The 16,832-nt window shown below is 45.5% G+C and overlaps 1 protein-coding gene across 2 annotated transcripts in view; it reads right to left on the bottom strand.

Annotated features, from left to right (window-relative positions):
• Positions 1–2,017: 2,017 nt before the first annotated feature.
• Positions 2,018–16,832, bottom strand: part of CDK5RAP3 (CDK5 regulatory subunit associated protein 3) — a 42,774-nt gene continuing 27,959 nt past the window's right edge. For both annotated transcript variants that reach the window (XM_063458855.1, XM_063458856.1), the window contains exons 10-14: positions 5,499–5,583; positions 3,975–4,063; positions 3,093–3,298; positions 2,741–2,912; positions 2,018–2,182 (exon numbers count right to left, since the gene is read on the bottom strand). In XM_063458855.1, the coding sequence (XP_063314925.1) occupies positions 2,117–2,182; positions 2,741–2,912; positions 3,093–3,298; positions 3,975–4,063; positions 5,499–5,583 (618 nt within the window). In that variant the 3' untranslated portion in view covers positions 2,018–2,116. The remainder of the gene's footprint in view (positions 2,183–2,740; positions 2,913–3,092; positions 3,299–3,974; positions 4,064–5,498; positions 5,584–16,832) is intronic.

The following is a 16,832-nucleotide window of genomic DNA, read 5'->3' as shown; positions in this document are numbered from 1 at the left end:
GTGTGCCGCAGATCAGCTAATTGAGTGAGGAACTCACCAGACGTTTAATTAAGGGACAGGGGGACCCTGTGTCACACAGGAGCAGATGGACCAAGTCCTAATTGGTAATTATATTGCGTACGCCAGCTGAAAAAGCACTGCATCCTGTGCAGAGGGACACAAGGATTGTCAGACACAACTGACAACCTCCAGGAAACACAACACAGGGGCATGTTGGGTAATAAGAATACAAACTGAAATATGATGGGACTGGAGAAACAATGGACCCATACACAAATATTCGGAACACAGTCTTAAAAGGTGTCTAAATTATGGAAAGGACTCTTGGAGTCCATGGTAACAGAATGAGTTTGTCTAATCCATAATAAAAAAAGGAATGGCTAAAATCAAATATTGTTTAGATCAAGTTGAGCTTATCCAATATCCATAATCAAACATCGGTGGTTTTGCAGGAGCACAGGGGCTGTAACTGGCTTTCACTAATCTGCCATAAATATTCGAAGTGACTTACCAATTTATGTGTACATCTGTCTTCATGGTCTGTGTGCTATTCAGTGATGACATAAATATGTTTAATGTAACTTTGACAAGGGTGGAGGGAAAAAACAGAATAAGAATCAGAATTAGTGCCAGGAAACTGCAGCACTCCCACTGTTGTTGGAGTACAAATCTCATCATCCACAGCCAGAGGATGGTACCAATAATGACTAATGCAGCATCAGACACAATTAAACAAGCTCATTTAAAAGCACATTATGAGGCTATAATTAGGCGTAGTGGTGAGTCTGTCCCTTGGTAAAAGGTAAATTAATATATTAATTTTAATAATTCATCTTCAGCCTTGAATGTTCCACATAAATCAACTATCCACTGCAAGAAACAATGAGTTTTCCTTAGTCCACTGAGTGCCAGAAGTAGAAACATAGAATGTGATGGCAGATAAGAACCATTCGGCCCATCTAGTCTGCCCAATTTTCTAAATACTTTCATTAGTCCCTGGCCTTATGTTAAGTCTAGGATAGCCTTATGCCTATCCCACGCATGCTTAAACTCCTTCACTGTGTTAACGTCTACCACTTCAGCTGGAAAGCTAATCCATGCATCCACTACCCTCTCAGTAAAGTAAAACTTCCGGATATTATTTTTAAACCTTTGTCCCTCTAATTTAAGACTATGTCTAAGTTTTTCTTCTTTTACATATACTCTCCTTTACTGTGTTGATTCCCTTTATGTATTTGAGTGTGATCAATGTGCACCTCAATTAACCCCTTCTATTTCAGGAACCAGTTTACATGTCACTTTCAAATGCAAATTCTATGAAAATCTTTAATTCACTATTCTGCCATTGACCAACAGCACAGCTTGCCAGTAACCAGCATAAGAAACATATTGATCTCTTTTTACTGACAGAGGCAGCAGTTGACACAATTACCTTTTTTTGCACACTGATATAAGGATCACCATATCTCTTTATTTGCCCGTTGCAAGCACTATGGCAGTCCATTAACCCTTTCCTGCTAGGATCTATCAGCACAGAAACACTTAATATTAAAGCCCATAATTTCTTCCCCATTTTCGACACTTTAAACACTTTAAAGTTTTTCCTCTCTGACGGACACACAGAGAGAGTCTCACAAGGCACCCACCCATTGTCAATGCTGCACGCACTACAAAATGGTGGTGTTCACAGGTACGGCTCTGTGGAGATGCTGATTAATAGATGCCATCACTCAGTGTCCGGCTGGAGGGTGCAGCTCCCCCCTAGAGCTGAGATAACGAGCAGCCAGAATAATGAGCAATGACAGGTCACTCGTCATTCTGATGGGATGTAATTAGGGAGCTCGGAAGAGGGGAAAGGCGTGTATCACCCAGTGTGATATGATACGAGGGAAAAGAACAGAGAAGAAAGGCATGTGTCACCCACAGGGTGACCAAGATGAGAGGGGGAGGAAAGAAATTATAGAAAGAGAGAGACAATGAGAAAAAGAGAAAAATGGAAACTGTGACGCATGATGTTAGGTGTCTTTATTATTGGCATAAAAGATTCCTATATACTATCAAAATAATGTTTTAATATCTGATAATCAAACCTCAGTATGAGGTGAGAGAGGAAAGTTCAAAGGCCAGTTCCAATCATTTTCACAGGACGGTTATTATACCTCCGGGATAAGTCTGCTTCAATCTGAAAACAAAATGAAGGAACAGGTGAGAAGATTCTTCCTGGTGTTTATGTAACCCACCTTACAAGTGTTCTCTGCACAACTATAAAGAATAATACAATCATATTCTGGAACAATTTTCCACTCTCTCAGCTGTCATCTGCCATACGACCTCTCAGCTACTCCATTATATCTAAAACGGGGCTCACCACTTATCATACACCTTTTAGAGCACTAGCAGACTAGACTCCACACCCATTTCAAATTTATTTTGTTCTCCCCTGCTGCTCCCTCCCCCCCCCCCCCCCCACTGTTCTTTGGTTCTCCTTTGTCTCTCTGTGTGCCCTCTATTCCTACCCCACTCCTCAAGGTACACTAATGATTTAAGATTTAGGCATTGCTTAATTGTTTTCCTGGTGGGTACAGTGACAAGACTTGAACTGCTGGTGTCCAGTGAGGAAACGGTTGGGACCCACTTGCACTTATGATATAAGTAGACACTCCAGCCCTTGCATGTTGACTCTGTTCCTGGAGAACCTCTCCAGATTATTTTTATTCATTTTCCTTCATTCATTTCTCACCTGCCCTTGTAGCTCCTTGCTTCTTTCTTGTATAAGAAGCAGCTTGGGCTCTAGAGTTAGCCTCTCCTCCTGCGCCGCCTTGCCTCTCTCCACCCATGCTTCACTTTTTCTCTCCAAGAGCTCGGCCTGCCTCAGGCGCTGACGCAGCAGATCTGTCACACGATCCACATACCTAGAACAGATGTTCCATGAGCATTGATAGAAGTCTCATAAATCATAAATGGTGAGTGTCTAATATGTATACAAGAATATATAATATGTATACAATAATATTGTATATATGTATATTGTATGCATACATTTATACAAGAATATATTATAAACCAAAGAGCACAATGTAGGGTGCACTCACCGGGGAGATGCAAGTATAAGAAAAAGGTGTCTTATTCGTACATCTGTGAGTCGGCCAATTAGATCTTGTACAACCGATAACATAGATTCAATTTTTTGCCGAGACTGTCCATGGAGAATGGATGGAGCAGACTGAAATTGTGTAACAGTCACAATGTCTGTGTCACTATCCAGGCCCTGAAGCCACTGGGATAAGAAGACCTCCAACTGTGAGATAAAAAGGACTAGCATTAGAAAAGCATTTAGGGTGTAATCGAGATTATCTAATAACATTAGTATATTCTTGTTCTAGGAAAATACTTTGAAGAAAAATTGCTGCAAATTTAGGAAACATTTGGGACACATCTGTAAACATTTCGGGGGACACTTCAAGTTAGTCTTGCAAACATTCACTTCATTACAACATCAGATCAGTTTTGTTTATTATTGCTACACCAAAGGGGTGAGTCGAGGAGCAGTACAAGGAATCGATGTTAGAACTAGAGGAACTATCTTGGAAACAATACTGGAAGGGTGGAAGACAGATATTAAAGAGCTGAAAGAAATATTGGAAATGCTCTAAGAGATTATAGGGAGTAGAAAGAGGGGACTGAAAGGTTGGAAGAAATAGGTGAAGGAGATAAAAATAGGATGGAAAGGCTGAAAAAAAAAATAAGTGAAAATGTTGAGAGAGGATGGGAAGACTGGAAGGAAGAAATGTAGAAGTTGGGAGAAAAGATGGATAATTGGTGGAAAGAAGGTCTGGTTACTGAGAATAGCATAGAGCCCAAAGTCTAGATTAGAGGATATGTAAATGTGAAAACAAGGTGAGAGAAATTATACATAAAATAATGATTAGAATAATGGCAAAGGAGAAAGTGCACTCAAACAACCAAATAATAACCTCCATTAATTCATCCACAAATTGATTACGAGTCTCTGTATTTTCTAGAACGGTGAGAGCATCTGATCCACGAGCCACACCTATTGGGACTGGGAAAAAGAAAGAGACATCCAATCTTACACAGTGCAAATTGTGTTAATGAGAAGGTTAAGAACGTATTGACCAGTGCCACTAAGGGGAATGGTGGAAGAAATGAAGGAGAATTGAGGCCAAGGTTTAAACAATGTTACCAGGGATAATAAAGACAGAGTGTTGGCCAGGGTCATTAGACAGAATAGAGATGTACAATTAGCCAGTGTAACCAGGGAAAATACAGACACAGAATTAGCAAATGTCACTAGACATAGGACCAGGGAGAAATAATAGAGAAATAAGCAACCAAAGCAATCAGGGAGAACCTGTACAAATGGATCTGGTAAGAATGAAGACAAACAACTGAGACAAAGGACAGATGTAACAAGTGAGAATAGAGACATAGGGACTTTGTAACCGTCAATGTCAGCAGGGAGATTCAATACAGAGCACTAGGCAGTTCTATCATAAAGAAATTAGGCAAAGTATTGGTAGATGTTAAGTGGGAGAAAAGCAATAAAGGGTTAGCCAGGGAGAAATAGTACTGTACAACTGGCTACAAGCAAAGTATTTCATGCCTTATTGACAACAATTATGATGCAGGACGCGGTTACGCCAGATTCTGTTACACTGCATGATGAATCACTACGCCTCCTTAACATTACAACAGGAGGTGTAGTGCAGGTTTGAATCAACAAAAGGCTTCTTGTGAGGGATCTTCTGGTATCTGGTGTCAAACTGCAATAATTCTGAAGCAGCACGCTGGTACACCATGTATTTTAATTTCCCACAACACATGCATTCTATATATTTGTTTGTACTTTACCCGGCTTACTCTCATTTTTTTCTGTTCTCTGAAACTTTTGACTGACTTGGTTTATCAACTCTGAGTATACTGTATATCTTTGACCTCAGTTTGATCCTGACTACTCTTTTGCCATGTTGTCTCTCTTTAGGCACTGCATTCAGTCTAGGAGCTTGTAATAAACAACTAGTTTATTATTATTATCTCCTATTAATTCTGTCTGTTAAGTCACTATGACTCACTGATAGGCAAAGGGTTTGCCAGGGTCACAGGAAGAAATGACACAAAAGGTTTGCCAATGTTATCAAGGAGAAATTGGAGAAGAAATTGCAAATGTCACAAGGGAAAAACGAAGGATCTAAAACAAAGGGTTAGTTAGTATCACCAGGGAGAATTGAGACAAAGGGTTAGCAATTGTCCCCTGGGAGAAAACACAATTGTTCACGCACTGTAACCAGAAGGAGGTGAAGTAATGCATGAGCCAGTAACAACAGAGGAGAAGTATCAGACAGTGTAAGCAGGGAGAACAGGAGCAGCATGCATATGGTAATGTGCATGTCTTCTGATTAAATTAGAATTGAGATACATCGTTTGCAATGACTAAAAAGTGCAGGCATTTTTTCATTCTCCTGCTACCCATCGCCCACCGTCATTTCCTGCTTCGACCACTGTGATTATTTCAGCAGCTGGCACATCTTCGCTGTCCCAGACTATAGTGTCTGCTCCCTCTATCTGCAAATACAGAACCGGACATTAGAATCAACTGCCCCTACCGTATGCCAATTGCTTGTCTAAAGACGTCAATGTGTTTAGCATGCAAGAAATTCTAGCATTAAAAAAGTACACTGTACTAGGTGCAAATGAAAAAACAAGAGACATTTTTAATAAAAACAAACAAAAAACAACTTTCTGCGACAATGTGGAGATTTAAAAATAAATATTGGGTTACAATGTGACTAACGTTGTAACCCAATCCACTTGTTCGTCATGACAAGCTACTTGTCTTGACCCACAAAATAATTTTAATTAGACATCCTACCTCAGTGTGCTGGCAGTGTTTAGGGTGTCTGGTGTGGCGAAAGTAACCTCGCCACTGGTTTTTGGAGGGGCCTGTTTGCCAGCCTCCTGCCCTACGACTATGGCCCTGGGATGTATTGCCCTTTACGAACTACATTTGGGCATAATGGATTTTTGTATGCTGTTCCTGGCCCTTTGGATACTTTGGAGCAGTGTTGCAACTTTTGAACTGGCACTTTGAATGCAGTCGAAGTGCCGAAGTCGTCGAAGTGGCCGCCATTCGACAAACGAACACGTGGCGGCGGCCATTTTAACTTATTCGAACGCGGTCAGCGGTGTGTGCAGCCAAATCTATGGAACTGTTTCCGGCTACCCAATTGCACGAACACCGCTGGAGACTAAGTTCCGTTCGAAGATTCGAACGCTCGTTCGAATGGGACTTAGTCATTTTCTCGTTGTAAAATAGACCGACCGCACAGCCCAAATCCATGGAACTGTTTTGGGCATGAAAATGTGCTTGCGGTCTGTCATAAAGGACTTCTAGCTAACTCTTTAACCCCTGGATGGAATTGGCTGAATTTTGGATATGTGTGTAAGTAAAGTATGCTGATTATTAATGAATTTTTATGTAGATTGAATGTATAGTTTTAAAGTTATAAAAATGTATAAGTTTTAGCATGGAGATAATTGAGTAGATACAGTAAGAAACTCAATTATCTCCCAAGCAGAGGGGAGGGAATATGTGGGATGTAACCGATATTTGATTGGTTAATGCCTAATTGACTGTGGGCATCTCTCTTGCAGGGGAGCACTGCATAAAAGCAGAGTACCTGCCATTAAACATGAGTTCTACTTCACCCTCAATCTCCTGTCTCTTATTGGGGGAATCGCTATATCACTACAAGGGATTGCTATGCTCTGCATATTCTCCTGCTAATCACTTCTAAGCTCTTGTAAGAGCTTGTTCCTGCTTCACTCTCTTGGAGGAGAGGTTCACCCACTGGAACCTGGAGCCTGGTCGTAGGTCCAGGGTGGGTAAGAGACGGCGAGACCCCAACCAAGCTGCGGCGGTTCGTGGGGTCTACAGTGGTTGTGGTGTCTGGCGGAGCGCTTGGAGCCCTCTGTAAGCGCTAGGAGCATCCTTCAACGGAGGTACCCAGTCGGGGTGCCAGGTGATCCATTACATCTGGTGTGTGCTTGCTGTGTTTTGTATGTGAGTGTGTGGTATGCGCTCGCTATGTGTAATATTTGGGGGGTTTGTTGACTGTGTGTAATGTGTGTGGTGTGCACTGGCTGAGTGTAACATGTGTGGGTTTAGGTAGTCTGTGTGTAATGTTGTGTGAGAGGTTAGGGCTGTGTGTTTTGCCCCTCTCCTGCTTTTATTTCCTGCAGGGAGGAGGCCTGCGGTGGTTTAAATTCCCTGGTGGTCCAATGGGGGTTAAAATTCCCTGGTGACACAGCAGGGGTTAATAATCTTTGGTGGTCCAACAGGGATAATATTCCAGGATGAGGACTTTTTTTAAGGGGGAACGGTGGGAGTGAGCACTAGGATCGTGAGTTAAAGCAGGATGCCCAACAGTGAGCAGATCACAAATGCTGCTGCTGAGCCTGATCCCCCAATGCTGACAGGAGGAGGACAGCTCAGGTGGAAGGCACAGCGGCCTGGACACCCTGGTGTGGGAGAATGTGGTTTGCACCTCCATCAATTGCAAACCACAGTAATCGTTCCCTCGTGGTCCGGTGCTCATTAGTGAGTGAAGAACTGTAATGAAGCCAAGGTGCAAAGTACACTCGCCCTGACCCAGCACTGTGCCCCTATATTAGTCCACTGGATTGCGTAGCAGAACTAAAGGGAGTAAAAAAAAAAAACGTTCTGCCCAGCCTTCAGGTGATAGGAATCCCCATCCCTGCTTCAATAATAAAATAAGCGTAAAATATGTAAGACACAACACTGAACAAAAAATAAATAAATCAGAGTGACCTGGTGTCCACCATTTTATTATAAAGTGCCTATTAAATGGTTATTTGTGGCAAAATGTTCTTGAGTTTTGCATTTTGATTATTTTTATGTGTTTGTAGTTAGACTTTGACTTTGATTATTTTTATGTGTTTGTAGTTAGACTGAACCTTACATTAATTTATCTTTCAAATGAACCCCTGACACATCTGCTAGGCAGCCACTACATCCATGATCTAGAAACAACGATAGGCAACCTTTGGCACTCCAGATGTTGTGGACTACATCCCTCATAATGCTCTTACACCCATAATGCTGGCAAAGCATTTTGGGAGGTGTAGTCCAAAACATCTGGAATGCCGAAGGTTGCCTATGCCTGATCTAGAATTTCCTACATTGTCACACCCTCTAACTTTGATAAATCTTTTGTGTTTATTATACATGTTGATATATTTTAAAGTGTTCTTTTGATCAACAGCAGGATCCACAGGCAGCAAAAAGCATCATACATGGTCTTCATACAGAGCCCCTAATTCCCATACCCCCAACACTCGTATGCCTTTGTCAAGTAGTATACATTTCCCATGCTTTCATTTGATATAGCAGTAGAATACAGTAACAATTGTAAAGTTTCCTCTTCCTCTGCTCCTTGGATATGCAGATAGAAATGGCTGACAGTAGTGAAAAATAAGCACCTTTAGTCCTTGTTAAACCAGTAAACAAAATAAGAGGATATAACAATATCTTTGCTATCAGGGCCACAGTATATAATCAGAGCAATTCTCGCCATGGATGCCAACATCGTGGCTTCAGTCTAGGCACATTGTTATCACCGTGTCCGGTACACAACCTACAAGATTGAGAAACGCTTGCTAAAGTAATATCACAGTGACCAGTCACATGAGAACCACCTAGTAGAAAGATTCTCCTGCTTTCCCCTGTCACTCAATACTTTACTTAGAATTGTATGCCACTGATCTAGAAGTCCAACACTGAGGATTAATCTACAGGTGGGGAAGGGACACTATAGGCACACAGCTCAGTGAAGTGGTCTGGATGCAGTGTAACGCTGCAATTTTAATTATTGAAGTTATTCATAAACTACAATAATTACATTGAAATGTTAACACCACCTCTAGTGGCTGTCTACCAGGGGAATTTCAGGTTTTAGGCAACTTTTGGTTGCCTGATGCTGGACGTCCTCACGCTATGCATGAGGACATGCAGCATACCCCAAAATCCCCTATGGGAAAAGTCCTTATGCAAGCATGGCGCTTGCACATTAGGTCTCTCCATTAGCTGACGGCGGCAGAGCCTGAGCCAGCACTGACGGTCGGCACTGCAATCAGGTAAGTGATAGCAGGGGTTAAAAACCCCTTTATGCACCACATGGTAGTGGAGGGACTATAGGGAGCCAGAGCCCTTAGGAAAACAAATTTGTTTTCCTACCACTATAATTTTCCTTTAAAGTGTATTATATTAAAATGTACATAAAAATGTTATGCGTTTTCATTTACAGTTTAGTGGTGTGTGCTGTGACACTATAAACTAAGAAATGGTTGTGACTTGCTGCAATAAGTGTGGATGCAATATGGAAAATGGATATGACTTATGGTAAATGAAATGTTACTTAGCCTTAGTTGCATGATAACATATTAATATAAGTTGAAAGATGACTCAAGATGATTAAGGACTCTAATGTAATGTCATTAAAGGGACACTACAGCTCATTGCAGTGGTCGGGGTGCAGTGTCCCTATCCCCCTTAGACCTGCAATGTAATTTTTTTGAGAAACTGCAGTGGTTAAATTTCAGGACGAAGACTGCCACTTCCTGGTGGTTAGGCAACTTTTGGACGCCTAACAGACACTGAACATCCTCATGCTCTGTGCTCGTGCATTAGTCAGATGACGTCGGAGGAGGCAGAGCGCTGAACCAGCACAAAAGGAAATCAGCACTGGAAATGGATAAGTGTCAAAAGAACCCTTTCCAAGCGAGGGTGGATGTCAGAGGGAAATAAAGTGTAAAAAATACAACGTTGTATTCCTAACATTATAGAATTCCTTTAATAAATATATTTATTTATAATGTTAGAGTGTTCCTCTGCTAGTTTAGATTATTGGCCCCAATTAAAACAAAGAAGTTAAAATCACCTTTTAATAAACGCCATCTCAGTCTCAGTCTAGCCACTGCAGACCCTTAAAGGAACACTATAGTCACCTAAATTACTTTAGCTAAATAAAGCAGTTTTAGTGTATAGATCATTCCCCTGCATTTTCACTGCTCAATTCACTATCCTTTAGGAGTTAAATCACTTTGTTTCTGTTTATGCAGCTCTAGCCACACCTCCCCTGGCTATGATTGACAGAGCCTGCATGAAATAAAATACTGGTTTCACTTTCAAACAGATGTAATTTACCTTAAATAATTGTATCTCAATGTCTAAATTGAACTTTAATCACATACAGGAGGCTCTTGCAGGGTCTAGCAAGCTATTAACATAGCAGGGGATAAGAAAATCTTAATTAAACAGAACTTGCAATAAAGAAAGCCTAAATAGGGCTCTCTTTACATGAAGTGTTTATGGAAGGCTGTGCAAGTCACATGCAGGGAGGTGTGACTAGGGTTCATAAAGAAAGGGATTTAACTCCTAAATGGCAGAGGATTGAGCAGTGAGGCTGCAGGGGCATGTTCTATACACCCAAACTGCTTCATTAACCTAAAGTTGTTTAGGTGACTATAGTGTCCCTTTAACCTATTCTGATATCATACTGATGGATGATCTTGGAACAATCCAGTGCTTATCATAGTGCAGCATTGGTGCTTTATGGCACATGCCCAAGAATTTTATAACATGACAGGAGGCTTCATATTTGCTTAAGTCTCTCTTTACTAGAACTCCACAGCAGCAAAACACCAGAGAGTAAACAACTAATCAGAAAACAGTAAGGAGCTCATATAACTCCCTTCCCAACATTCCATTTCCTCTTTCTTTGCTGCTCCGCATCAGTAACAGGTCAGAGTACCACTGCCTCCTGCTAATATTAGTTGGTGGCTTTGGATTTCATTGTTATTTGATTGGTATTTGTCTATATTGCTTTTATTGCCTTGGGGACTGTTTTTTTCCCTTAGGGGATATACCTATATTTCCAACTTTTCCTACTTGTAAGACCTTGTCCTTCTCCCTTTGGGGGCTCGATCCCTTTTACTGTCCCCTCTGTCTGTCTGTCTTTCCCCGTTCATACTTGGGGTTTTTGTGCTGCTCGGGGGTTTTGAGAGGCTGGCCGTTTGCTGCCTCCTCTGATCCCCCTGAGCCCGCAGGACCGCGGTGTACGTCTCCAGCGGTCCCGGTGTATTTTTCTTTGCCTCCGGTCGCGGGGTGCGCACGTGAGCGTTTTTTCCCGACGACCGGAGCTCCTACATGTGGCCGCCGATCGCGGGTCATTCCGCGGACCGCGTGTGTCCGCCGAGGGGAGGAGGGAGCACTACTCGCACGCTCCCTCTCCTGCTCGTTAGAGTGCCACATAAAGGGGGACGCACTGAGGGGTTCCCTGCCTCAGTCAGACCGCGGTCTGAGACCTGCCTAATCAGGTTTTCTGCCGGTCTGGGAACACCCCTTCCCCCCTACATGAAAGTACCTGTGTTGGCACTTCTTTTTTCTTCTGTGTAACCCTTTCATGTGCAGCATGCTCAGGGTTTCTGTATGCTGGGGTACAAACTAGATTATATGTGCTTGCATTAGCCCCATATAACACACTTATGCCTATTTGACTATCTGGAGCTCCATTCCAAAAAAAGTGACCCCTTTTTCTACACCTTACACTTACTGTGGTGACCTGGCCTGCGCTGTCGGTGCCCTTGTCACTGGCCTGCTTTATGTGTACCCTATCACTGGCCTGCGCTGCATGTGCCCTATCACTGGCCTGCGCTGCTTGTGCTCTGTCACTGACCTGCAGTGCATGGGCCCTATCACTGACCTGCAGTGCATGGGCCCTATCACTGACCTGCTTTCTATGTACCCCTATGCCGACCTGCGCTGTACGTGACCTATGACTGGCCTGCTTTGTCTGTGCCCATAAGATTGGCCTGCTTTGTCTGTGCCCATAAGATTGGCCTGCTTTGTCTGTGCCCATAAGATTGGCCTGCTTTGTCTGTGCCCATAAGATTGGCCTGCTTTGTCTGTGCCCATAAGATTGGCCTGCTTTGTCTGTGCCCATAAGATTGGCCTGCTTTGTCTGTGCCCATAAGATTGGCCCGTGCTGTCTGTGCTCTCTGTCGGGCCTGCTCTGACAGTACCCCTAAGCTATTACACAGGGGAATTTTATTCTGGGGTCCACTATTACATTGTCTTCGTACACTTTGCTGCCGTTATAACTGGGTGACGCATGTCATTTCTACCCCCAGGGTCACACTACGGTCACGATATGGACGCTCCAACCCAAGAGAGCCTGCAGGCCATGATTAACGCGGCTGTGGCCGCTTCGGTGGAGAAAGCGCTTTTGCGCACACTACCTCGGTCGTCCCAAGATAGGGATGTATCAGCGCGCGCTGATAGATTCCGGTTCCGACTCACCGGACAGAGACCAAGCACGCGCTTCCAAGCGCTGCTGGAAGGGTGAAGGCCCTGAGCCGAATACCCGAAAGGGTAAGGCTCCTGCAAAGAGACCCAGGCGGACAAACACTGCATCTCCGACACGTGCACGCTATTTCCCAGAGGAGGATGAAGAGTTCACCCTACCCGCACCCCTATCCGTACTGGATGAATGGCGGGCGGATCAATCCCCCTCAGAGGACGAAGGGGGTTGGGGCGAGGAAGACCCGGAGGGGTCAGGTCATCAACAGGACGCGGGTGGCGATACCTCGTTACACCTGCAATCCTCTGTTGGGGAGGACGTGTTCCTGGACTCAACGGGTGAACCCCTGTTCGACCCGCGCACCATCCGACACCCCAGGTCTCCTGAGTGGTCCCTGCCCGAACATCTGGCCCAGGTTCACTACTGGGTCCGTAGACCCCTCGATGGGGCAGTTCGGAAGATATTGAGAGCTGAGTGCCCTAGGCCCACCTTACCAGATAAGGTCGCTATGACGCCCGAATTCGACACGATGGTCTCCACCTATTTTTTATTTTTTTAATTCTTTATTTTTGTAGTGCTTTGCAAATCTTACAGAGTAACAGAGACATTGCATTTGGTAACAGAAAATATTAACTGGTAGAGTACATTACATGTCTGCTTCACTGCACTTTTTGTTTCAAATTACTTTATAACATCAAGATATTCATGCTTAGGAGACGTATGGTAGGTGATGGTAGGTTGCTAAACACTCGCTAAACATGCTTAGAAAGGTTGGAAAGGTCCTTCAGAGCATTTGCACATTTTGTTTCTAAATGCAAGCTTAGCCTTTCTATTCAACCATGGAGGTGGGATGTCGCTTTAATATTCTCAGGCGCAAAAGGGCGCCCCTAAACTTGTGAACTTGAAACATAATGAGGAGTTATCTGCCTAGTTAGCTGCGAAGAGAGGCTGAAAATACACAACGCAATTTAAATGCTAAGCAATACCTGTCGCTCTACTGGGTGCTGGCGGCCAGTTTTTGAGTTGGAAGTAATTCTATGAGTCTTTACATGTTAACAATGGGAAGCTTATGGGTTATGTGTCTAGCTCGCAGGTAATACACGCATATGGGGCTCGTAGAGAAAAAAAAAACAAAAAACAGAAACAAAACCATAAACGGATTTCCCATCCCCACTGTCGTTTGCAATTTAGGTTATTTTAAAGTACTGTCAGTATGAGACAATGGTTTGCATTAAATGAAGTACGGGGAAAAAGTAACATAAACATCATAAACGAAAACTATACGGTGTCTGCAACGGTCGTGGGAGCCAGTCTCTGAGTGATCTTCTGGTTTCTCAGATTGAAGTTTAGAAGGCGACAAGGAAAGTAGAGGTACAGTAGAGTCAAAACATTTATCTGAGAGCACGATCGCGTCCTCAATAGTAGGGGGTTTCCGACTCTGCCTCAGGGTTGTGTGGATTCATCCGACTCCGACCTTCTGCATGCACCTCTTGTGGTTGGGAGATGTGGCTGTGTCTCTTTGTACCTTCTGGAAGGTCGGTGTTCGATGCTGGGTGTCGTTTAGGTGAGTGCTGTGGTGAGCCATGCTGGTTATTGTGAGCGAGGTATTCCCCTTGCCCCAGGCCTGTTTCAGAGCCTGCACTATGGTGCCACGAACTTGGGTCCTCCTTGAGGCCCAATTCTTCGCAGCCGGGAGATTGTAGAGAGCTTTTCCGCGTTGATCGTGGCATATTGTTCCCTTCTGCAAGTGTGGTTTGTGCTTTGGGGGTGATCCCCGGTTGGCTCTAGGCCCGGGAGGGCGCAAGGTAACGAGTTGTGCCTTTAATGTGGTCGGGTTGCCTTTTGGGGGTCTCTCGCGCCTCTTCCCGCTGAGTGTCTGCGATCTCACCCGTGGCGACGTTGCTGGGGGCGCTCTATACATGCGCTTCATGAGGTCGGTCCAGAATTTTTTAAAAGCTGCGTCCAGTCGCGCTTCAAATTGGGCGATTGGGTCGGTGAGGTCGTCCCGAGGCTGCGTTGCTATTTGAGTTGCAGCCGCATCCGCCATCTTGGACGCCACTGCACCGCATTTTGAGTTTCGTATGGGAAGCTCATAATGATCCGGTAGGACCTCAGTGTGTGTCCCTGCGGGGGCCGGGATAACCCCCACCGGCCCAGAGGGGGGGTAAGCGAGACTCGGGCTGCCTGCGAGTCGAGTGGTGGGTGGGAGACCGGCCGCGTCTCCCGCCCGGTATCTGTTGGTAGGCCGCAAGGTGCCCTCTTCACCACGGGCATGATCCGCAATCTGGTTTTCACGCCTATATGTTGTCTGTTTGCGTTTGAGTCTAGGTATGTCCTTGCTAGGCGATTTTTTGGGGTTAATTGCCCTTTTTGTACCGAAAAAGGCTGTAGGGTTGAGGAGCTCCATCACCCTGCGTCCTGTTCAGCCAGCAGCCAGGCCCCGCCCCCCGGTCTCCACCTATTTGACACATACCGGGCGCGATCCCAAGAAAGGGATCGAACGCAGTCTCCGCCTGGCACAAGATAAGGTGCTTGACATGTTGGGGCCGCTGGCACGGATCCTTTCCTTGGCGGACGAGGCTGTTTCGCAGGGTTCCCCCCTGGACACTGCAGCCATTAGAGAATGGGCGTTGCGCTCCATTTGCCTGCTGGGCAACTCTAACGTGGCATTGTGCACGGAACGGAGGAAGTCGGTCCTTATGCGCATGGACGCCAAGTTATCTGACCTAGGGTCCAAAGAACTGGGACCGTCGGCCAAAGGGCTACTATTTGGAGAGCCCTTCATCAAAGAGCTCCAGAGGCACGTCAACCTCTATGCCACCCTGAATAAGGCACAATCCTCCATGAAGAGGGTGTTCCGCTCTCACACCTCTCGGGTTTTTGGCAGGGCTGGAAGGCAGCGGGGTCGTGCCTCCAGACGCTTCTGGCCATCGAGCCAACGAGGATCCCGGACACCGTCCTTCTTTCCCAGCTACCATCCTGGGTCCTTCAGCTCCCAGAGGTCGTACCGTGGCAGAGGGAACCGGTCACGCGGTAGAGGCAGACTTCCCGCAGGTGAGACATGTTACAACACAGTTTCCTCCCAGTTTTTTGCATGCCGGCAGGTTGCGTTTTTGTCTCGACAGGTGGCGGGACATTTCTTCGGATGGTTGGGTGCTCCAAACGGCCAAAGGTTACGTCATAGACTTCCATTCACCCCCTGTCCAGGAGGTGCCCCCCTCGACTCCAGTGTCGTCCAGAGCAATGCAGACCTTGATAGACGCCGAAATTCAGGCCCTTTTCGACAAAGGGGCAGTTCAGTGGGCGCCAGACGACGGAGGTTTCTACAGCTCGATTTTCCTAGTCAGGAAAAAGACGGGAGATTTACGCCCGATCATAAATCTGAGGAACCTGAACGCCTTCATCTCCTACCAGCACTTCAAGATGGAGTGCATTCATCTTCTACGAGACTTATTGCGCCCAGGGGATTGGTTCACTCGTTTGGACCTGAAAGACGCTTACCTTTCGGTGCCATGGGCAACAGGATGTCAACGTTTCCTCCGCTTCAACTGGAAAGGGAAGCCATGCCAATTCACCTGCCTACCCTTCGGCCTCAGCTCGGCACCTTGGTGTTTCACCAAACTGCTGAAACCTGTAACATGCTCCAGGGGCATTCGGTGCCTGATATACCTGGACGATTTGCTTCTTTTCTGCGAGGACGCCTCCAGGCTGAAATCTCAGACGCTCTACGCGGTCTCCTTGTTCGAATCCCTGGGGTTTGTAGTCAACCAAGAGAAGTCGGCCCTCACACCGACACAAGTGGTTCAATTCTTGGGGTTCGAAATCTATGCGACTCAATGCATCCTACACCTCCCGCAAGCCAAAGTTTCGGCCATTCGGAAAGAGATTCGCCGGATCTTACGTCAAGAGAAGATTCCGCTCAGGGTCCTAGCACGAGTGGTAGGCCTACTGTCCGCTTCGATCCAAGCCATCTACCCAGGTCCCCTTCATTACAGAGCCATGCAACGCCTGAAGGCACGCTTCCTACGCAGGAAGCCCTCATACGACCAACTGATTCCCATCACACAAGAAGTCAATACCGAACTTCGTTGGTGGCTTACATATGTCAGCCTGGAACGGCAAGGCAATTTTCGGTCCGACCCCGGACTTTGTCCTGGAATCGGATGCGAGCCTATGGGGCTGGGGAGCGACCTGCGCGACCGCATCCACGGGAGGCCCCTGGTCGAACGCAGAGGCTGCGTATCACATCAACTGCCTGGAAATGATTGCCGGCTCCTTTGCAATACGGAGCCTTGCGGGTCACATGTCGGATTGCTGCATCCTGCTGAGAATGGACAATGTGTCAGCGGTGCAGTAAATCAACCGCCTGGGAGGAGCACGGTCACGGGTGCTGATGGAGGTGACGAAGGAGATTTACAACTTCTGCCTTCAACG

This window comes from Pelobates fuscus, chromosome 6 (assembly GCF_036172605.1).
Source record: "Pelobates fuscus isolate aPelFus1 chromosome 6, aPelFus1.pri, whole genome shotgun sequence".
NCBI lineage: Eukaryota > Metazoa > Chordata > Amphibia > Anura > Pelobatidae > Pelobates > Pelobates fuscus.
This window is presented reverse-complemented; position numbering and strand designations above follow the sequence as displayed.